The following is a 24,998-nucleotide window of genomic DNA, read 5'->3' as shown; positions in this document are numbered from 1 at the left end:
ATTCATTAAAAGCCTCGCTCAAAGATTCCTTGTATGAATCACCAGGTAGGATCATTTTCTCCCTTTGTATCTGTATCCAGTTACAGAAACAGGCTGGTAACCTCTATAGGATAAAATACCTGAATATACTCTAGATGCACCAAACCTGACAGGATATTTAACACGTCAGCTCCACAGCCAGTGAACTCTGGATACACTTTCAGATTTAAGGCCCAATAACCTTTTTTATCAGGTGCGAATTCCTGTAATAAATGTAACCAAATGCCAACATACAACGAAAACTTATCCTTATTCACTCTGTTTACTGGGAGAACTTATAATCTACTGGTACCGAGATTTTTTTTTTTCCTAGCTAAAAAGTCTGTAAAATAAATTGATACCAATGCTCTAATGACCCTCTATTGACCCTCTTACCAATTCAACACACAGTTCTGTCCTGTCAGTTCAGGGAGCAGACCCCTCCCAGAACAGGCTAGATTTAGACGTGTTTCAATTTTCGTAGCTTTCCTATCAACATGCCCACTTACCTCCTTTACTCCTGGAAAGAGTTAAATACTCAGATTTCTCCATGTCTTTGTGGTGAGCAAAGCTCCCAAAGTAGCATCCAGAAAGCACACAAGGGACTAGCAGAGAGAGCGAAACTGTCAGAGTGGGAGTATGGTCCCACACAGTACAGGCTGTCAAGGAGGTGGTGTGTGTGCGTGTGTGTGTGTGTGTGTGTGTGTGTGTGTGTGGAGGGGGGCTGAACTTCCTTCAGTCTGGTCCAGGGAGAAAGAGAGGAAACGAGCAGGAACTGAATGTTTTAGTAAGCTCCCCTCTGCCCATTGTCAGGGCTCTGTCCCCCTTTCCTTCCCAGTATTAATGTTTTTTCCTGCTTTGCTGGGGAGAACTACTTTTTTTTTTAATAATGTAGTTCTGTGAGCCAAGACAGGGAAATCATGATTTGGGGTTTTGTTGAAAAACAAAACAAAACAAAACAATGTACATCTAAGGTTTACTGTACTGGGGGGGGGGGCTAGGTGGTGCAGTGGGCTAGTTTAGTAGACTCTCGTGCCTTTCACCAGGCCTGGGTTTGATTCCAACTCAAGTATTATGAAATTAATCAATCTCTGCTTGAGATGTTCAGGTCAGGACTGCGGTGCCTGGCAGCACCCTTACCTCAGTAAAAACATAGCAAACTGTAATAAATAATGCATAATGAAAGCATGGTAATGCACAGGTAAGCAATGTAAAGTCTATAAAGGTATGGTAAAGCATATTAAATAATGGCAAATCATGGTAAACTCTGGTAAATGCATTACCATGGGAAAACTGCAACATTACAGTGATCAACTTTTATAAGGGCAAGGTGCCTGACTATAGCCAGTGCCATTATCCCTCACCAACAAGCACCAATTCAACAAATTAAATTATTTGTACAGTTTAAGAAAATAAAATACTTAATGAGAATAAATAGCCAAGGGTCCGAATAATGTTTGGTTCCACTGTATATAAAATACAATGCCAGTCTTTCCTTCCTGTGTGCTCTCACTGCTTCACAGCACAGGTCATTGAGAGATACAGCCATGGCCTTGCCTTGGCTTTATTGCTTTGGCAGCATCCACCTCTCCAATGCGATCAATGGAATGAAACACTTATGAGGTCATTGCTAAGCCAACAGGGTTGAGCTACTCTGTTGCCATTCCATCTTGGGTTCTGATCTCATCGCAATGAAATGAGGTCTGGTCAGTGCTTGGATGGAAGACAGCTGTAGAAAGCTGTGATGGTGGCTCAGTGAGGAGATTGCACTCTAGCATCTAGTCCAGAACATGTCGAAGCTTCTGCATGGTTTAAGGTGCACTGTGAACACAACTTAGGTCCTTCCCTTTGCAGACTTACATTTATTTTTGTATTTTAAGGTTTTTATCTGTGAACCCAGACTCCCCTTAAACAGACGAATACGTTTTCACACACAATTCCCTTTTAAATAAGTCACAACTGGTTATTCATTTCTCAGTCGTCAACGCGTAATCAGTCCTCCTTGACTTCACAATAGTAACTAATCGAGGACTAGAAGTGCAGTAACAACAGTTTACTGACACACTGAATACTGCATATATTAAACTCCATTTGATCTATGCATGTGTACAAGTATCAGAAACCAAGCATCCTGAACCCGATGTTTTTAGTGAAGAAGTAAGTATGCTGGTTCCAGGCATCTTTCTGGCTATTGCATAGAAGAACATGGAACCAACAAAGCACTGAAGTCCTGTTCGCTTTTCAATTATTACATATTTACTGAGCATCTTAATAACTATGCTATTAACTACCTTACTAACCTGTCACAACTTTAGCCACGGTTCAGTAACATACACTGGGGGGAAAATCCACACCAGAACCCGGTAGTGCATGTTTATTTAGTAAGTAAGGGACAAGCAATAATGATTTTCAGTATAGGATTATTGTTGAGTTTCATTCCCCAAGTAATTCATTCAGGATTAGTTCCTTCAGGAATCACGTGAACTCCCTGATTTCCTTTAGTGAGGAGGTGAACAAAACAGTTTAGCCCAAAGGCACTCGTTATTTTACTAAAGTCTGCTGTAAAAATGGTAACATTTAGTTCAGAAAAACATTACATACTTCCCTAAACTTAATAACACCCCTGTAAATATAGTTCCATTCGTGAACAGCTATTTTACAGCCTGCATGGCTCTCTCCCTCATGTTTTAAACAGGGAAACTTACCCTGCAGTCCAATACTCATCAATTTTAAAATACTTGGGTCAACCCTAATAACGTGGTGTAACATTACATCACGTTACAGAGTTTTAGAATATTATTTTGGTGAGCCTCTAAAATAAAAAACAATTTAACAATGTCACTACCATGATACTAGCTGACTGGAAAAAAAAACATAACTGCAGTTTAACAAAGCAGTAGCAAGATTACAGCTTTGTTACGCATTAAAAGGAACAGTTTAAAATCAACAGAACTGATTAGCACTAGTCTACTTTACATAAAATAACAGATTTGTGATAAAATCGGGGTGTGTAAAACCAGCCATCAGAGTTTCAAAATGAAAGTTCAATGTACTATTATTATTTTATTCCCTATATCAATGCTTCTGAAATACAGCTACCATGGCTGTACAGCTGACCTCCCCTCTCATAATCAGTCTTGCAGAGGAATTGCTCACTGTCACTGCCATATATTATAAAAATGACACTTTGAACAACCAGACTAATCCCAGGGCAAAAATGTATCTTACAAAGAAATAATTGAATCTAGAGTAAGTAATCTAGAACAAGCTTGATTGAAATTCTCAAATTAAATTCTAAATATTTCAAGTGCAGCACAGAGACAGAGAAACTGAGTGGAAACTAACAAAGTACTGAGGATATGATACACTGTTTTACACCATGTTGCTGCTGGGTCATTGGGATCCCATTAAGAGACAGCTAGAGAAAGTTCTATAGGAACCGGACTGGCATTGATGGCCAAATGGCCTCCTCTCATTTGTAACTATGGTCTTATGCAGCTTTCATATCAGCATTTAACAGCTGTAATGTAAACTTGTAATTAGAAGGCCAATAATCGTTACCCGTGTTGACCAACAATACCATGTACTCTACCGTTCTCTCTTAGTCTGACACACTTTGAAAGGTCAGTCCAGTATAAGTTCCAGTACCTCTTCAGGGTTAAATAGGGCACTGATTTACCAAAGAACGACAAAGCTCAAACAAATCATTATTCTGCTGCTCTGCATAATTAGCATAGTAGGAACCCCAGGCTTCAATAACTCTTGTATAAAACCACAGATGTTAAAAATGCATGTACTGACTTGTAGCAGTTCTTGTTAGTTTGTTCCATCTATCTTTCCCTCTTCCATTCAAAGTGCTTTAGTTAGTTGCTCTCAGTGGAGATTATTCCCTGGTGGAGTACGGGCTACTTCTTCTGACCATGTCAGATTTACATTCCCCAGATGACTCACTTACTGTCAACTCCACAGCACTAACCATTACACCGTTCAGCTGGAGTTATGAGCCACTCACCGGTGGTTCCATTTAAAAGTATGCTTCATTTGTAGTCGCCTCACTTTTCACTGGGTCATGGACCAATTTTATAATTAACACATGCACTTCAAAATGGCACTTTTACACCAAATGTTTCCCATGCATGTGAAGTGTGGTTTGCGTGTAGGCCCTGTTATATTGATTAGCTGGAGTGAATTGGGTGAGGAGGTGGAGTAAAGCCTCTTTACTCAACTCGAAAAAATACCTAATTCCTCATTTTGAGAGGATTCAAATGTTACCTAAATGAAGTACTTAAACGTTTGACAGCATGGCTCTAAAGAGTTGCCTATTAAAACAGACCTGACAATTCACAAGAAGAAAATGGACTAATTAAATGAACCTGTGGTGCTTCCACAGTTTAATCTGTTATTGTTATTTAGTCCTGTTCACTGGCACATTCCTTATCAAGCATCCCCATGACCCTTATAAAGGTTTCCCATTAGTAAAAACATAACAGAGATTAATACAACATAGTGAAAGCATGGTAAAGCATAGGTTAGCATTGTACAGCCCAGGGAGGTATGGTAAAGCATATTAAAAAACAAGGCAAACAATGGTAAACTATAGTAAATTGTAGTATAACCATGGGAAAAGCATTGGAAAATCACTGTGCAAATTTAGTGTGGTAATCTTTTATATGGGGAGTATACCGTATGTTTTTTATAAATCCATAGCAGCCACCATTTCAATTACTAGTATCGCATAAACCATTTCAGATGACGACTGCACATTGTTTGGAAACGATTTTAGTTTTTGGCCGATAAACTCTACCGCGTTGAAAAATATATTAGAAACTGGGCACTCAGTTTACAAGGCAACATTCACAAAAGATGTGAAATGCGGTACTACTATTATGGCTTTCAGTGTCACTTTGAGTTTCTTTGATTACATGATGTTAAATTAAAGATCTAAATTATGTTCATACATTTTTTTTTGTATTATTATTCCTAGAATCCTAAAATTCCAGCTGATCACCTGCACTACCACCTCATCATCTGCACTACCACCCGATCACCTGCACTACCATCATCTGCACTACCATCATCTGCACTACCACCCGATCACCTGCACTACCATCATCTGCACTACCACCCGATCACCTGCACTACCATCATCTGCACTACCACCCGATCACCTGCACTACCATCATCTGCACTACCATCATCTGCACTACCACCCGATCACCTGCACTACCATCATCTGCACTACCACCCGATCACCTGCACTACCATCATCTGCACTACCACCCGATCACCTGCACTACCATCATCTGCACTACCATCATCTGCACTACCACCCGATCACCTGCACTACCATCATCTGCACTACCACCCGATCACCTGCACTACCATCATCTGCACTACCACCCCATCATCTGCACTACCACCCGATCACCTGCACTACCACCCGATCACCTGCACTGCCACCCGGTCACTTCCACTGCCACCCCATCATCTGCACTACCACCCCATCATCTGCACTACCACCCCATCATCTTTAAAATCCCTTATACCATTGATGGTAGAGGTGATCATTTATTCGAATAAATTGGACACCTTATAAATACACTCTCTGTTGTGGACACCGATTCATTCCTGCACCACTCACATGTGCTTACTGTGCAACCCTGTAGGATTGCAGCCTTATTGCCTTCAGTATGCTTCCAGATTTATAAATGATAAATAGCGGTCATTCTTATTTATTTCTTATGATTATTAATGTAAAGAAATAGTGGTTTGTTTCTTTTCTGTATGTTTTATTTGTGTCTCTTATGGCCCCAAACCACTAAATAAACCACTAAACATAAATTGACTTACACAAACACCCAGCTACACAATTAAATTAAGCTACACAGCACTGAGCTGACCTGTGCGGTACCTGTTCTCTGGATAAACGTCAATCAGGAGGATTTTATATCCCCCCCCAAAGATCTAAGCCTCAAAACTGATAGATTTGAATAATTAATCAGATCTACTGTAAGTTTCATTCATTTCCACGGCTCCTGTCACATCCTTGGAACAAATCTTTGTAAAATGTTGTTTAACACAGATAATGATGTTTCAGAGCACAGAAACATGGCAGAGTAAGAGTTGTACTTCATGCATTATTAAGGCGCTGGTTTAGGAAAGCCATCCCCATTGGGGGGTACTGTCCCTCTCAGCGCAAAGTTGCTGTTTTCTGTTTCAACAACAGTGGCGGTTGTGTGAAACAGAATCATGTAGCCATGTGATGTACAGCACAAATGAGTGGAATTGATGTGGTTTTGTGGTGTAGACGAATGTCAATTTGGGTCTCATTCGAGATTGTCAGATTCACTTGCGACCTGGATTTTAAATTCCAAAAGGTAAAAACATGGCATGGAATATTTACATTACCCTATATTATACAATCTCTATAATTCTCTTACAAACTAGTGTCATTTTTCTACCACAGGGACTGCTTCTGAAATAACTATTACAATGTTTATTTCTGAGTTGAAGTTTGTGATATTGAAGTCATGCTGTACACTGTACCACGATGCAACACAATCTTTAAGCAATGAAGATCACACCTGACGATCAAACCTTCATTTCAAGCTATTTAGTCTCTCGTAGAAGAGAAATGTTCCAAAAACACATGTAAAAATCAGCCTGGCTTCTTTATAAACATGAGGCAAAAAAGTTAGCTCTAGAAAGAGAAAAGTGCAACATTTCTGGAGAAATCATATTGGTAGCACTAGCAGTTACAAGACTACCAGCTTTATAAAGCACAGAAACTACGGTGCAGAAATTATGCAACCAAATATGACAAGATCACAGTAGCCATTAAGGACATTTACAGTAACTAATGAATCTGTTTTTCTGTGATGGAGTGGTCTTTGAAAACTGTGATCGATAATGTTGTTATGCCCGCTGCCCAATACCCAAAGGTTACCTTGGCATAAGAACACGACATTTGGGTTATGCAGTACCCTTCTCAATTAACAAGACATCCACAACAGTATAATAAGGTCACAATGCAATAGGCAACAGTCTGTGCATAAAAAAATAAGAACATGCTGTTCAAAAAAAATAAGGCAAGACAGTGTATATACAGAAAATGGCTAAAGGGCTAACTGCCAAGACAGGAGTCAGATGGTGATAGCTCCTCTACACCTGCTGTATTCCTCCAGATTTTAATAGTTGGAAAGGTACCTGTTGCCCCCTTGTTTCTGTGCCTCCCTTTTGACCTGCGTTGCGAGTTGCCCATCATTCCATGGCTCTTGTCCCAAAACATCACCTCATCCCTCTGCTCCTGCTCTTCGGTGTGTGCCTGCCTGCCTGACTGCCTGCCTGCCTGGATTCCTGCCAGCAATGAGCTACTGGGCCTTGACTCTCACTGAAAGGGGGGGTTATCATCAATGTGTTGTTCTTAAGGGAATGGGGTCTGTCAGCCGTAGGAACTGAGCAAGAAAGGAGGAGCCAATACTGCAGCCTGTTTGCAAGGAAATAGAGGTGAGGGACTAAGAGCTGCTGGTTATGCTGTAGTTGTTGGTATAGAGAGAGAGAGAGGAAGAGAGACACCCAGCACAGCAACAGCACGTAGACCAAGGACAGTCAGGAAGATGGTCAATAAAGCTCTTTTACGAAACTGACATTGTTCTCTTAGCAGACAGCATGTGCAGAGGGAAAACAGAAGAAAATCTTCCAAGGGCATTTGTGTCATTTGAAAAAGCTTGGAAATGGAAGACTATAAACACACACACACGTGTGCTCTATATAAAAAACACATAGAATAACCAACATACTACAGTGTACTTTTGTTCTGACAAATATCTGGTACTCGTACAGTATTTAGTATCGGAGTAGAATATTTCACACAATAGCATTTTCTTACACACATGTCCTAGAATAGCATTAACTATGATTTGCGTATACAAATCAGAGATTAATAAGGAATTAAGGAACAATCAAGCAAACCCCACTCACTGCTCTGTAAGAAAAGTGTGTGAGCATGTGCCTTCCCTGCGTATTTTAAAAGATACCATCTTCGAACTACTGCATATGAGGAAATGATGCAGAGTAGCTACAGCATGCTGTTATCACCGGGGAATATACAGAATTATCAGTTCAGCCATTACACATTCACATTCATTATACATTCACAGACACAGTCCTGAGCAAGGTAAACACTTTTGGAAGATAAAGAATGAATGTTTACAGTATGTACAGTTTTCAGTATGGTTAGAAAACATACAATAACTAGCTGAAAGATGAAGACTGACAGGTGATATACTTGGACAGACAAAGGCAGATGAGCAAAGCACCCGGTCAGACCTTTTCTATAGTGGAGTTTTAAATTTGGAAGTCTCCAGAGCACAAACAGGGACAGAGGAGAGCAGGAGTTCTGAAAGACAGATGACCAACGTCACTTAGACCCTTAACCCTTTATATCTTAGAGCAAGTTAATGTTATTGTTTGTAGTCTCAGAATTACTGCTTGCGCTCATTTTTACATCTTTTTACCTATTATTAAGAATGGTAAACTTTTTTTTTTTTTTTTTTTTTTTACCAGGAGAGTGAAACTGTCCCCACCCCTTCAGTAACTTTTTACCTGTCCGTAACTAAACTGACATGCCTTGCAGCCAATAAGAACACTGCTGGGGTGAAATGACCTAGGAAGTAAAGCAGAAACAGACATCCTGGAATGCAGAATACATTATTATTATTATTTATTTCTTAGCAGACGCCCTTATCCAGGGCGACTTACAATTGTTACAAGATATCATATTATTTTTACATACAATTACCCATTCATACAGTTGGGTTTTTACTGGAGCAATGTAGGTAAAGTACCTTGCTTAAGGGTACAGCAGCAGTGTCCCCACCGGGGATTGAACCCACAACCCTCCGGTCAAGAGTCCAGAGCCCTAACCACTACTCCACACTGCTGCCCATACATGCTTTCTATAACATTTTGTTAATAACTGCACATTTTAGGCCTATATATAGATGGTAAGATTTTGTAAATGTTTTTGTTTAGGGACGGGTATTTCCGTTTATATTTTAATAACTGAATACATGTAAATTTACTAAACGAGTACAGTATTATACTTTACATCAACAAGCCACTGGGTAAAAATAATGCTTACATAGTAACAAAATTGAAGTAATATGTAAAAAAAAAAAAAAAATCTCAGTACTATATATAATGCTTCAATAAGCAGCTCTTTTTTTAACAGGCAGTGTAATACAAGTACAGTAAAAGCCCAACTTAAGCATAATTTTCAAACAGCAATTAAAAGCAATATAATAACGTACAGATCATAATTAATCAATAAATGATGTCTTCTTTGGACAACTATAAAATATAAATAAACATTTAAATGAAGTAGCACATCATATTGCTATGAGGCTGTGTGGTCCAGAGGTTAAAGAAACGGGCTTGTAACCAGGAGGTCCCCGGTTCAAATCCCACCTCAGCCACTGACTCATTGTGTGATCCTGAGCAAGTCACTTAACCTCCCTGTGCTCTGTCTTTCGGGTGAGACGTAATTGTAAGTGACTCTGCAGCTGATGCATTGTTCACACACCCTAGTCTCTGTAAGTTGCCTTGGATAGAGGAGTCTGCTAAATAAATAAATAAATAATAATAATAATATTACATACAGTGCATACCTCCTGGTCCTGGCATAACCAAACCTTATAAATAATGCAGTACAGAGTAGACATTCTTTTCATTATTTGAATAAACAATGACACGTGCCCATCCCTAGTCTTGTTAGCTACAACCACTTTACCTTCTGGGAGCTTCTGTTTTGGTACAGGTCCAGAATTCTTGCATGATGCATGAAGATACTCTGGCACTAACAGTGTACATTGAAACGTACTGTCAATCAGAATAAGACCAATTACAGCGCTTTTATTTTCATACTGGGTTGAAATGAAAATACTTGTACATTTTGTTTATTTCTCTAGGAATGAATTAGTCTAACAGTTTCTGTTATTTCTGAAGTCTGGATATTGCATTAGGAAAAGGATGGAGGATCTGTTGTCTGCCCTGCCCTGCTGCTTCCAGGACCCACCCTTCTCTTGCTGCTCTTTGGTAGTGCTCCAGACTTTCATACTCAAGAGACTTCTCTCCAAAATGAAAGTAGCACTTCCCATTGTTCATACCAATGACACGTTCTGATCCTTACGAAGGTCAGCAGAGGAATAAGTTCTGCTTGGTCAGCCTAGTTTTACTACAGCTACCACCAACATATCCCATAGAATACAACTGCGTACCATATATGAAGAAAATGGGCCTTATCGATGTCCAGATATCATAATTTGTACTTTTGCATTGGCAGGGCACCAGACAAACTTTTTGCCTTAAACTGAGGGAACACGAAGCCACTTTATGACTTGGAACTTGCTTTCAGGAGACTAGGTTTCAGGCCACTGCATGGCACACCAGGGGAGACTTGGGGTTTGATACAGCAACCAAGTTTCAAGCCACTGTAACAGTGGCTTTGTGTTCCCTCAGCTTTAGGAGCCAATGGCTGCTAGGCCCAAAAAAATTGGTCGCCAATCCAATTGTGCCATATCTAGGAGCACGTTGGTTGCTACCATATTCACCTGCTTAAAATACAACAACTTACTAAGAGAATGCAGTGATACTAAAACTTGCATCCAACTATATTGCATTAAATGTATTGCTGATCTGTAAAGAGGGGGGCACATTTGGTGCTGATGCCAAGCATTTTCCAGCAATCTTTATACTTTTGAGTCCTGACTTTAATGACAATGAAGACTTCAAAAGAACCAATATCACAACCTTTATGCGTAATCAATAAGCTAGCACAGCATGCAGTACATCAGGCTCTAGCAGTGTTTCGCTGTTTACACTCACTAGCATTTCTTTACCCATTCCACTGGTTTGGACTTTTTCTGAATACGAGTGTGAATTCTCTGCTTCTGGAATATACATTATGGGTGTGTGATCTGCTCTGGGTGGTGCCATAAGGGATGTGTTTTTAGAGAAGTAAAAGAGAGACAGAAATGAGCTGTATTTTTTCCATTCTGTAGTTCCCTAAAAAGCATGTGTGGTGTCCATGCTTGTGAGATGTGCTGAGTAAAAAAGGGCACTCTTGATTCATATAACAAAACGAAGGTAAACACTGGCAATCGTACAAAATTGTTATTTTTTATTAAATCATCCAACGACATTTACATAAGAATTTTGAATATTTGTGTTTTAAAACTGATCACTTACTGTATAAGGGAGTTCCACTTTAGAAGTAACCCACCCAATTCAGCACTTCCTAATGTTTGAGATAATCAGTAAGATAATGTTGTTATTTCTAGAAATGACAGTTTAAATCAACTCCTGTTTTCTGCTAAAATGTGACACACCTAGACAGTTTCCAGTCTGAACTATCCATGATCTGTTATTACAAACACACATCAAATGTCTCTATAGTTCATTAATGCTACACATGGAACTGAAGCCTGAGATCAGAACTACAGGAAGTAAATATTAAAATCTTATTCACTAAAAATGAATATGCACTGAACACTGAAAATATTAACGTCAGAGAAATGAGTATTACCTGCAGATAGCCATGACCTACAGCCACTGTATACACATGTGTGGCAGGATGGCTCGCAGTGGTGAGGTGTGGTGACGTCACGGACCAGGAAGTACAGAAACCAAAACAATGGATGGGCGGGTGAAGCTGAATGCTACGGCACTCAGTTGAATTTATTAATAAACAAAACAAACTATTTAAACAAAAATAAAAGATTTAAACAAACAACAAAACAGAAACCAAAGGGCACGAGGGCCAAACGAATCAGACAGGCAAACAAGTAAGTGTCGTGCTGGCTAATCCAGCACGTTTTAGCAATTGTTAAATTCTGTCTCCTGTCTATCTCCCCGTACCTCCTCTCTGTACACCCAACTCTGCAGCATGGACAGCTGCAGGTTCTTATCCTCTGGCCGAGGGGTTAACTAGCTGTTAATTATCTTATTACCCCTCGGCCACAGTCTGCACGCGTTTGGTAAGGATGCATGACTGTCAGCTAGTTAAATAATCAGTAGCTGATCAGTCATGCATCCTCACGGGGTTTTTAAATTATAAATATAAAAAACAATAACCAAAAGTCGCTGCGCTTTTATCCGCGCCGCAAACAAAAATACAAATAATAATAAATAGGGGCGGGACACTCCGCCACAACATGACATACAGACGGACAGATATTTATATACCCCAGATACTGATATTCTCAATATCAATATCTTTCAATTCTGTATTTCCAGTTTTTATAAATTTTACTGAAAAATTCAAAGGTTTTTATAATATATATTTTAACAATTTTCTAAATGCGGCCCAAAAATACTGATTTATATATACCTATTTCACTGTAGTTATTTCACGAATGCGGATAGCAGAATAACCGAAAGGGGTGGAATGTTTTTTTTGTTTTTTTTTTAAAGCTGTGCTAATGAGTGAAATAACCACAGGACTCTATGAACGCAGATGGAGTATTCTGTTTATAGAACAAGGAGCTCTCTGAGTCCAGGAGGACACTTGTACTTACTCTCAAGGGCGAGCTTAGATTGAGAAAATGTAATGGATCTCGGAGGAGGGGTAACTATCATTAACTCAACTACAAGTGCTTGCTCTTTAGCTGCATAGTAAAATGTTCATCTTTGCGGTTCACGTCCAGTCTTGCCTACCCATCCAATTCAATGGTCTGAGATGCCAATTCATTACAACTGGAAGGCTCAAACTGAACCCCCCGGATTTTAACACTACCAAAACAAACAGCACCATCTTGTGTTTGTTCATTGTAATGCAGCCGTTAATACAAGAACCAAACACACAGGGGAGTCAGCAAATAGTTAAGGTTAACCCAATGTGTTATTCTTCAGTCTGAAAGGCTCGTCCACCCCGGGAAAGGGGTAACGGGTACACAAGAAAACATACTGTAAGGAACTGCAGTGGGGTTCAGTCTGCACTGTAGAATAACAAATAAAAAGGATACCCCTAAGAAATTACAAGCACATATACATGATTTGAGATAAGAGTCTTAGCTGCTTTATTCATTGCATCTTTCCTTCCACTCTATCATTTAATGTAATATATTATTATTAATAATAATAATAATAATAATAATAATAATAATAATAATAATAATAATAATAATAATAATAATAATAAGGGTTACCTGTTAATGTATCTGACAAAGCCTTTCTGCTGAACAGCAAATTCTTTAGTAGAAAGATAGGAAAGAAACATGTACATATATAACATATATACACATACATACATACACACAAACATATATACATACATACATACATACATATATACATACATACCCCAGTACACCATATAATCTTAGAATGAAGCCATGTCTGACTTTAACAATAATACAATAGACTGAATGTTACAATAAAACAACTATTATGACAATTTCAAATTTATTGCATATTCAATTAATCAAAAAACACATCCCTTCTCAAACATTAAGCACAGGACTACATTCAGATCAGTATATCTACATAGCTTAATCGTACTTTACAACCGAGTGGCTTAACGTACCTTTGGCAGTCTGAAGTCCACAGGACCAAGTAGGGTGGACTGGACAGGACAAATCACAGGAGTGGACTAGTGGTCAAGCTGGGCAGCACTCACAAATCAACTGGAATTAATGCCCAGTGAAGGAGGGAAGGCTTGCTACTAACTTGATCTCAGGAGGCGGGATACGATCAGTAGCTCCTGCCTGTTATTATCCCAAATTCAATCCAGATTTTCTGACAGCTAGACACAAGGGCTCCCAGTGGGATAGATTCGAAAGAGAGAAACGTCTGTTCTGTTCTGTCAGAGTAATACTGCTGTTAAGTGTGATGGAATTTCCTGAAAGCAACTAAAACGATATTAGAAAATGGATCCTCAATCTCTGGTAAAGGACTTCAAATGTTGTCTTTCAAACTATGTTTAATCTCTGTGCCTAATCAATCCATAGGAAAAAGTGCATATACAGTGTTCATTTATCTCATTTACCTTTTCTGCTTGATAAAAAAAAATTCTGTTCCAGTACAAGCCCTCTGAATGTTTTCTTTCAGTGTAGACTAAAGTGTGCATCCTTGCTGCCCTATACGTTCAATCTATCTATTTCAATTATAGAAAATAACATTTAAAAAAGAAAATAAAATGTGAATAGTGTTTGCAGCAATACAGCAACCACAACAGCAATATAAACTTGTCTGTAGGAGACAAGTTGTAGAAATCAAATAACTGTATGCAGAATGATTACTTTCAGAAACTGTATTTCAGCATATCGTCATAACAACACAGGCACCATGCTCCTCTAACAAAGCCTGGAGGCTTTGAATGAACTTTATGAACACTCTGTGAACAAGTTACTGAACAAACAGCATAGTCAGCATGAACACTTGTAGGCTACTAAATATTTTAAATAACTAAAACTTTTTTTTTTTTTGCCAATGCATTTTCCGACCTAAAGTAAACTTCACAAAACATTACGAGGTGCCTGAATTTTTTAGTATTCAGTTATTATTCAGGCTGTTGGAAATAGTCACGAGGTGATGTCATCCACTGCTGGTAATTAAAAACTTGAGGAGGAAATATTGTAAGGCGACAGAATGAATGTGTTAAATACTTAATTATTATTGGGCTTTATTGACAGGAGACCCGTTATTACCTCATAACACACCACAGCAATGCTATTATTCATTCATTATACAACAAGCAGAGACTGCTCTATTGTTTTCAGTGGCCAACCATTCTGTTATAACTCAATAACGGAACTGCAAAAAATGCACTACCATACTGTTCTAAAACTGCTGCTTATTGACTCCTTCAGCAATACCACCCATGTATTTGTTTAAAACATACATACTGGGATTTCTATGACATGCCTGAAGGATAACAAGCACCCAGATAACATTTTGAATGAAGGGGGGAGAAGGTTGCAGGCGTATGGGCATTCTGGAGAGTCTTCTGGGATTTCTGATCCCAAAGAGCCAGAATCTGAGAGAAGCTACCACACTGCTGATAGTGTTTCTCTATGAAAAAAAAATACATTGAACCCTTACAAAAGTACAACTGTTTAGGACCTACTGTGTGGCAGATTGCTTAATTCTGTTTTTTCAGTAGATTTGTCTGAGCGTTGACATGAGCACATGGCCTAATTCTGCTTTTTCAGTAGATTTGTCTGAGCGTTGACATGAGGACATTGCCTAATTCTGCTTTTTCAGTAGATTTGTCTGAGCGTTGACAGGAGCACAGCTTTAATAAATGTACTTTGTTATCAGTTATTATTTGTTTATTTAGCAGATGCCTTTATCCAAGGCGTCTTACAGAGACTAGGGTTTGTGAACTATGCATCAGCTGCAGAGAGGTTAAGTGACTTGCTTAGGGTCACACAGTGAGTTAGTGGCTGAGGCGGGATTTGAACCAGGGACCTCCTGGTTACAAGCCCTTTTCTTTAACCACTGGACCACACAGCCTCTAGTGTTCTAGAAAGCCACTAAATCATCTTTATGAAAATCACAAACCAACGTGCGTATTTATACAGCGTGCACGAGCTAGTACATTGAGATCCAGGTTCAGTGGTAACAGCAGTGTCTACATGAATGCAGTTTATTGATTTCCTGTTTCAAATGGTGATGCTCCATTTAAAATTCATGATGAAATACATGTTGGAAAATAAATCACATCCAAGCAGAAAGGCAGAGCTGTAAATAATGAATGAAAGCGCCAGTGAGCCAGGGATCCCATGTGCCTCTGCACAGGCTGAAGTACAGACTCAATGTCACAGTAATTAGCCCCATGGGCACCTATACATGAGCTTAACTGCTGGCCAAACAGTGTGGAGTGGCCACACAAAGACTCATACCGATTACAAAAGAGCCAGTGCATCTGTTTTGGGGATTATTTTATGTAGGATTAAATCCAACAGGCAATATGATTAAGGCATTGTTGAACTGATGTTTTAAACATATACAATCGCTTTCTTGAATCACATACAGTATAATGGTACCACAATGGTAAAAAGCTGATTTTGGATGGGAGATATATATATAGTATATATCCCTATCCAGCTTCTGGGAAGGGACTATATTTTCTCAAATCTGTCTTAAACAAAAAGGGAAAGGGAGGTACAGTACTGCGATACACTCCCCTTGCTCAGGGTCAAACACAGTGAGTCAGTGGCTGAGCTGGGTTTGACCTGGGAACCTCCTGGTACCAAGCCTCCTTCTCTAACCACTGGACCAGCAAGCCTCCTGACTCTAGTTAAGACTCTATTTCAGAATAGTGAGCCGTCGTTAGGGTACCAGCAGTGGTGGCCAAAGCACAGTATAGTTTTATATAGGTCAGACTTTCCAGAGTCAAAAACAAAAACACCTTTCCCACACCTATACGTTGGTTGCCATGTCAACCCGGTACACTAGAAATGTAAAGATGTAAAGTTTGTGATTCACTGCCACTCATCTCCTAAAAGCCTACTAAGCCTGGTCATTAAACTCTCGACACCTTCTGCCATACCGGATTAAAAGATTCAAAGCAGCTCAGCGTCTCCCCGCAGACTCAAACTAGCAAATTACCACTTTGTTTTCTTTAGCAGTGTACAGGGAAGTTTTATGTCCGCTCGGCTCCTACAAGCCTACTAATCTTGCCGGTGAATTATTTCCCTTCGTCACCAGTTCCTATTTATACTAAAATCAATGATCTATTTAACATTCAATCAAGCCTATCATCAAACTCTTTTCATGTAGCTTTTCAGAGAGCGCTCTCAGCTTACCAATATACACCTGTGAGCTCCAATTCCTTCTCTGCCACAGGAAGTTTAATAGAAGCACTGTAAAACACAGTCCATGTATTATTAGTGCAACATTACAACAATAATATCAATGTTCCATCGTATACCTCAACAGGTAATTCTAATAGAAGCAGATTTTTTACAGCAGTTATTGCTGGGGTTGGACCACAACTTAGAAATGCTCTTTTCAAAAAATGAGCTGCCCCTCAAATGTGTTTGGCATCCTTGACAGTATTTGGTAACATATACAAGATGCATTTACAAACTACATGCGAAATACATGTGTTTCCAGTGGATGTTTCATGAGTAGCAGTCCCAAGAACCATATCTCTATGGACCATTCTAAAGCAGACTGCGCTCACAGATTACCCAGCTGTCCATGTCAAATCAGAGTTGTCCGCCCAAGCTGGCACTTACTTTCTACAGAAAATGTTGTGACAGGTGTTGCAAAATGTTTGTCAATGCTTTGTGTTTATTTAATTGAAGTAAATGGTTATAGAATGGGTCACATTTTCCAAAAAGGATGGGTTTATTATGGAAATAAGACATTATCTGGAGCACTAAATATGACTAGTAATGGAGAAAAGGCTGCATAGCACAGGAGAAAACTTTTTTCCAGCTGTGTGTGCTTGACTGCCAAAGTGTCTGTGAGTCAGTGAGGGTCTAATAAGATTAACAGGGTATCAAACTGAGGAATGTGCTTTTCTAGCCTGTGCTGGTTTGCCTAGCCAGCTCTCGTCTCCTGGGAGTGATAAAGATATGAGCTCAGCCACATTGCACAGAAATGATATCCTCGTCTGGTTAGGATACTTCATATTTGCTTGAAATTAAACTAAATTCAGAGATCGGCTGTGTCTGCTTAGCAGATACCATTTGGAGCAGTGCAATTCACCCGGTCATGCTGTCGTTGGATTTAACTGAATACAAGACAAATTCCAAAATGATCTGGTATGAAATTATCACTCAGGACCACAGAATATGAAAAAGTTATTTGATACTTGACCCTCTCATGCTTGTTGTATATCATGTTACACCCACTCCCTATATTCTTATGTTTTTGTAGGGCATTTACCTGTATATAGAAAACTAAACTAAGCCATTTATACCAAATTAACAAAAGAGATGGAATCTGAGGACTAACTCATGCAATGAAAAAACAACATTCCTAAATTGTGCAATTATCGCTGTATTGTTAAAACAGTTGGCAACGCAAATGCAATGTTTAATCCAGTCGAGCTTCATTGCAGACACTCAGATCACGAGGCCTGAATATGAAGTTCAAATCAAACCCTCCCACTACCCAATTTGTGAAAATATACTCTCTAACCAGACAGACCTGTTACCTCATCCCTTTAGGCACAGACTGGTCTCTAAAATATGATTTAGAGGTATCCCATTTGAGGCTGTTCAGGGGTCTGTTTTGTAATTACCTGTGACTGTGATTACAGACCACAAACGTGTGCTTGTAATAATGACTGGATCATAAATGAGTGGATCCACCTGCTGCAAACGTGGCTTTTTAACATTACAGCAGTAAGTAAAATCTCAGGACTAGACCCATGTTGAGTACACACGTGATCCGATTCATGTACCTCGTATGATTCACCAAATGACTGGGCAACCACCCTTCTCTACCTGCCTGTTACCTGGCACCAGAACCAGGGTTATACTACAAGTACAATACAAGACTGTGCTGCTCCAAACGTGGAGAATAAACCTGCATAAACCTATCCATAAAAACAATTATCTAGGATGAAAAGAAAATGGAGAGGCAGTGGGTGCCACAGTGTTTACAGGACATATGGGTCTATTTTCATGATCTACAGTACTGATGAAGAAAGCAAGGGGTTGTCCAGCAGTTAACAGAGGAATACAGATGTACATTTTTAAATGCTGCAGCTCTCCATTTCCCTCTAGTGGTGATTGTAGGCACTACCACAATCATCCAGAGAGCCCAAAGCTACCCTGAATTAATACTGAAATGGAAAAGCACTCATGTAATCAATTGTCAAATCTAGTTAATAACTCAATCACAAAGACCTTTTTTGATGTTTAGGCATTATATTACATTAAAAACAAAAAGCACGCGCAACAGAAATGAATTTGCACTGAAACCCTTAGGCCTCTTTCATGAGAGGTGGGCCTCGTTATGTCACCTGGCTTTTGAACGAAACCAAAACCTAGCACGATGGATCGAGACAGGCGCTGACTAGCCAGAGACGATGTTAAATGAAAGAGAGTTTCTTTAAAACACGTTTATTAACAGCAAGGCAAAGAAGAGTACATCTAGCTGTTTATAGGCAGAACTGAAATGTCAGAGTTCATGCAACATGAACATGTTACTACAGACTTGTGTTGGATCAGAGTACATTTGTACATTTCTATACCAATACACCTATAAACAAAACATAAACTCACTGTAGATGAACTGCAGCCGAGAAGACAGTTTTCTGTTTTTTGTTTTATAAAGATTATTTGATAAAATTACTAGAAATTGTGTATTTTACTTTTTGTTTCATTAAAAAGTGGCTAAAGTTTACCAAATCCTTATCCTTAAATCGGTTACCTTTAAGTATGGTATGATAAGCATAGGGTGCCAATACTTTCGTCTACGACTGTGTGGGCAGCTGGCTCTCTGAGCTAATATATATATATATATATATATATATATATATATATATATATATATATATATATATATATATATAGGGGTTTCATAACTGAACCTCTACCTTCCCATGATTGTTGCTGAATAGTTGCACATAACTCACACAGTAGGCAATTCAAATTCAATTCAATTCAATACATCACCACATTAGTCCTGGGCCAGTCAGTGTAAAATATTTTCTGTAAACCATTATTCTTTGTAACAGATAATATCTCCCTTTAGATTCAAAACATTACAAAATGTAATAAATGGAGACTAGGCCATGTGCTCCACATTTGTACAATTGAATTAGCTGCAGAAAGCTGAGGTAATGGAAACTTTAATGTAAGGTGAGAGGAAAGTCTGGCCACCTGATGTAGGATTGCACTGAGAACTCCCTGCTCCAGTAGTGTGGTGCTTTATCTATTGCATCTGTTTGCTTTAGGGAGAAAGTATACACCTATTACCATAATCCACACACATCTGCAGGGCGAAAAGGAAAGAATACTGAGATTAAGGTGGAGCGAGAACCAAAATGTATTTTTCAAACTTTGGTTTATTATTTTTTTTAAGGGTGATAAATAACCATAATATTATTCTAGAAGTGTGCGATGCATGACCATTCCTCAATGATTCCTCTGCGGTTAGGGGGGAATGTAATACTGCACAAGGGACACAATGTTAAACAAGGCAGCTGATCAAATTATAACCAGCAGGGAAGCATCTAGCTATTGTGATACAGCATGGCTTGACTAGAACTCAAAATTATTAGTATCTTACCACTTTATTTAGCTTTTCTTTGTAGTTCATTTTTCTTTCTTGTAGTGCACAATTCGTGTACATAGTAAATTCTAACAACCCCAAAGCTAAAGAATAGAAACATGATAATGCCACCATATTTTTCTGTACTAACTCCTTGTAAATTACACCAACGCTAGGCAAGCCAACACATCTGTTAAAATGCCTGGCAACAAGCTGATTGTTCAGGTGGTTTTTAATATCCCTTGCTGTTCTGAAAGAGGTTCTTTTCTACAAAACTCAACTTTTTTTCAGTTTGTTTCTCAAAATCGAAAATACAGCTTCTAGACCCTTGCTCTGGGTTGCCAGGCAACCGCAGGAAACACTGCAGCACTGAGGCGATACAAATACATTCTCTTTGTGATGAAATCCTTTTTCATTAACAGGTTGTTGTCGCAGCATGCTAGATAAGCAGTGCCCTGGAGAATAGACGATTTAGAAGTTTAGAGATGTAATAAAATACAAACATGTGGCATCAATAGGGAGTTTAGGAGCAATGGATGTGGTACAGTAATTGGGTCTCCATTCACAACATGTGACAGGAAGCAACGCATCCAAACCTTTCAACATTTTCATTGCTTATTTTCCTGCCAAGACGATTAACAGTTCAGTTCAATGAACGCCCTGTATAAATATCTTCAGTTATACAGAATAAACAGGCTTCAGTGAGTTACAGGAAAATAATTCCATCTAGGGTTTCTGTGATGTCATAAATTACAAGACCGAAGGTCAAGTAATTTATAAACTGTGCTAATATTACAGAAGACTAGGTTCAGAGTACAGTTTTTTTTATTTATTTTATTTTTTTTATGTATTCTCATTTTGTTGATCATTAATGAACATTTCTGTACTGTGGGTGTTGTCTCGTTTTCAATCACTCGACATTTTGTGTTTGAATTGAAACACAAAATGTAATAAGACAGTAATAAGTCTGTATATTATGAAAATATGTTTAACTTTGTGTAAATAACCATTAACCTGCTTCAGTATTTGCTTAATATGTTCACACTTGCTTGTATGCCAGTGCAAAGTATTGCAATCAAACCTAAGGGTTATTACTACTTTTAGGAAAATCGAGCGCAAAACAAAATCCAACAAAATCACCCAAGCACAGCTATCTCAGTAAACGGGACCTGCTACTGTATAATCCCTAAACTTGCTAAGACCTGAGGAGCTGCCTCCCAGCTTCTCTTATATATGTGGTCAAGGAAGACAGCTGTATCACTCATAGCTTTAACTTGATACAGTGCGTGCAGAAACACACTGCTTAGCAGAAAATGTCAGTGGATAAAGCTGTTTATGTCAGAATTTGGTAACATAAATATCAGGCAGTCCACTAAAAGAAATGTTATTGAAAAAGGAAAAAAAAATGTTCACTTTGCTTCATGAGGAAATGCTGTCACTAGCTGTGCTACACTTACTTTGAGAGGGTGGTATGTGCTCCACCCAGCACAAGGTTCAAACACACATTCGTTCAGCTTCCCAACTGACTGTAATAAAACCCTGTCCCTCTGACAGGAACTTTCATTTGTTTCAGAATTGAGTGGGATAAGTCTCTTCTCAGCTTTCAAACTCTTTTCCATTCTGCAGCATGCAAGTTCTGTGGAGCGTTACCTCTGACTCAGTCCTGGGACAACACCAACTTGCTTAAATACTGTCAATAATATCTGAAGGCTGCGTGGAATAATAAATAAATAAATAAATAAATAAATACCAGGAGATTATTTTAAAAGTAACCCCCTATTTAAAACAGCACAAAAACTAGGCCCAGAGGCAACAAGTGGTAGGGCAGGGGGATAGGAGGCTCCTTTTCACATGGAGAGTGGTGTATGAATGGTAAGTTTTATTACAACTAGACAAACAGTTCTTCAGATATAATGCAAACTGTGTAACATACAGATGAAGGTATAGGTGCCTCTACAATATCCCGCAGTGTAATTGAACTGAAGGGATTTTTAGGGGCTTATGAATGGAGTGCCAAACTGAAGTGTACCTTGAGCTTTGGAATATCAGCCACCAATGCAATTGCACAAAACTCCTTCTCAACCTCTGACGGCTCTCAAAGTTGTGTTTGCACCTCCCTTTGGACACGTTTTCAGACTCCTAGGTTTCGATGTGAGCCATGCCAGGGAATCACACTCAAGTCCCCTATCTTAGGCACTGAGTTTTTCACCTGATCCTTAAAAACTGCTTAAAATGATTCAGGGCAGCATACTGGACTGTAACAAAGCCAGGGAGAACTCATAAACGTAAGCTAAGCATATGTGTAGACCACAGCATCCTTTAATTAGACTGAATCATTTTATGATCATGAAATGGCACGAGAAACTGGAAGATTCATTAAACTGCAGGGTTTGCTGAATCTTACAGCAATGGAATGTCTTGCTTTAAACATAAACATACAACAGGGCCAAACTTAGACAGCAAGTAAATACATACCATATGATTTGGTAAACACAGTTTACTCACAGGAAATTATTCTAATGGTAGACAGCTTTTCTTTTTTTGGCAAACATACATACTAGATACTCAACCAGTACAATACATACACATTTATTTATAACATTTCTAAGACTCTTATATTTTTATCACTATGGAAACTGCTCTGTTGTTTGTGCAGGATACATAGGTTGCATAGCTGTAACCTTGGGGAGGTTTAGAAGCCAAAGCAATAGATCTAAAACAAAGATTTTAAATTTTTCTTTTTGTTGTTTTTTTACTATTTATTGTATAGATAGATAGACAGACAGATAGATAGAATGTAATTGAAAAGTCCCAGCTTTAAGTGATCACTTTAAATAGGGACCAAAAAAATCAAACCAATGTTTTAGAGGTGTCTTTATGTTGCTTCAACAGATGATATGAGACACCAAGCTTATGATTTAACAAGTAAACAGAGTGATAATAAAAGAGCGAACTAAGAAATTAAGTAAAAGTACTGGAATAAATAAGAACAAATGAAATGGGTGTTACATTTGTGTGCCGTGAATTTGAATGAAAATAAATGCAGTTTGAAAACAGATTGATAAAATAATGAATTACGATTTCATAATGCTTTATTAAATCAGAATTCAGAGATTTGTATTCTAATATTTACTCGCAGTGCATGTTCATATTATTTGTTTACTGATTTAAGACTATTAATATTTCCTATAGAAAGGACAAAGTATCTGCAATTGATAAATGTATTCTATTCCATGTAAATCGATATTTAAACTGAAGCTGAGCCATTACCTAAATATTATTGCTTGACTGAAAGTAGTTATTAATCTTCTTTTCTACTTTTGTACCATATCTATTTTCTAACCTTCTTAGTAAAATTCACAAAAAACGGTGGTGCTCAATTCTTCATCTTAAAATCGTAAGAAAGAAACGTATAATTAGAGTACTAATTAAATTCAAACTATTACACATATTAATGAGCTGTATCCTTAAATTAGGTATTTAACACCCGTTCTTCCTTCAGTCACATTCACAGCCACCACTGTATCATCAGGTAATACAAGAGGAAGTGAACTCACCTGTCATGCTGGCATTCACAGCGGTGGGTAATCTGTAGCCTGTCTCTCCCTCCGTCCCTGGCAGGCTCAGAGGTCCTCTTGTTTATGAATGCTAGCTTCCTTATTAAGCTCAGTCCCACTGGAAACTTTCCAGACACTTCAAGTCCTTCCCTCAGCCTCTGTAAATAGGTCCCACTGTATTTTTATTTTCAGAATCACGGGCCTGCCATAGGTTTGTGCATGAGAGCCTGTGAGCACACAGCAAAGGCAAGACAACTGGCAACAATTCCAGTCGCCAGTGACGGACCACCCAGTTGAAATTCTGCAGTTCTTGATCAATCATTCTCAATATTCCAAAGCCATCAAAACATTATCATTGTTCAACATGACGGTTAAATTCCTGCATGACGGAAACATATACACTGCCGAGGAAATGAGACGAACAAGAGCAGAATGACCAGGATGGGAAACATGAAATCAAACAAAAAGTACAGTTCTGCTATCATCTAATAAACCACGCAGTCTACAGAGTGAACCTGCACTAACATTATCCCCTTCACTAGCCACAGAATGCTAGGACTGCCTACAAATCGATTTATTGATGATATGCTATGTATATAAAATGACATTCCTCTTTTTTAGGCTGGCCACACCACACCAATAGGCCTTCACACCTTGCAAAGTAATCACAGTGTTAAGCACTCAAACAGGGCATGCTGGTTTTAAAGCTGTGGAGACCGACTGTTCGAGGATGTTACAAATGATATACTGTATTACAGAAATGGATAAAGGTACAGGGTATAGCTGAATTGCAAGATGCTTCACACCTAACGTTTCCTGAAGAGATTACGCAATGATGGTTTTAGTATTTGGTTTGATTTTTTGATTCCACAATTCCTACAACACAAAATAAATTGACAAAGAAGTGTATGTCTAATTTTATAATTACATGCATTTTTAGTGATACTACTAGTAAAGCTTGTAACAGTTATGGAATAGTTTTAAAAGGCATTTTTGTTCATTACAGGACATGTGCCACGACATCAACCAAACAAATGTCATGTGACCCTATTGAGTATACAGTATTTAATACAACCACAATTCTCCTAAACACCTGATTATCAGAACTGAATGTAACTGGGCAGAGGCTGGGAACAAACCAGAGACCTTACACACCACAAGTATCATAACCACGATGCAAAAGAGGCA

The 24,998-nt window shown here is 38.6% G+C and overlaps 1 protein-coding gene across 5 annotated transcripts in view; it reads right to left on the bottom strand.

The window, feature by feature from the left end:
* The window catches only part of LOC117963340 (NHS-like protein 2), a 94,439-nt gene that overhangs the window by 33,412 nt on the left and 36,029 nt on the right, over nucleotides 1–24,998 (bottom strand). Inside the window, exon 1 of one of the 5 annotated variants that reach the window (XM_034903067.2) lies at nucleotides 23,811–23,832. The exons of 2 other annotated variants lie outside the window; for them this stretch is intronic. In XM_034903067.2, coding sequence (XP_034758958.2) covers nucleotides 23,811–23,817 — 7 coding nt within the window. In that variant the 5' untranslated portion in view covers nucleotides 23,818–23,832. Of the gene's footprint in view, nucleotides 1–527; nucleotides 672–7,224; nucleotides 7,350–23,810; nucleotides 23,833–24,998 lie in introns of those variants that run through there. 2 more of the 5 variants (XM_034903065.2, XM_059001096.1) reach the window with 2 other exon arrangements.

Source organism: Acipenser ruthenus, chromosome 26 (assembly GCF_902713425.1).
Source record: "Acipenser ruthenus chromosome 26, fAciRut3.2 maternal haplotype, whole genome shotgun sequence".
In the NCBI taxonomy this organism is placed as follows: Eukaryota; Metazoa; Chordata; class Actinopteri; order Acipenseriformes; family Acipenseridae; genus Acipenser; species Acipenser ruthenus.
The sequence above is the reverse complement of the archived record's forward strand: the minus strand, read 5'-3'. Positions and strand labels throughout refer to the sequence as shown.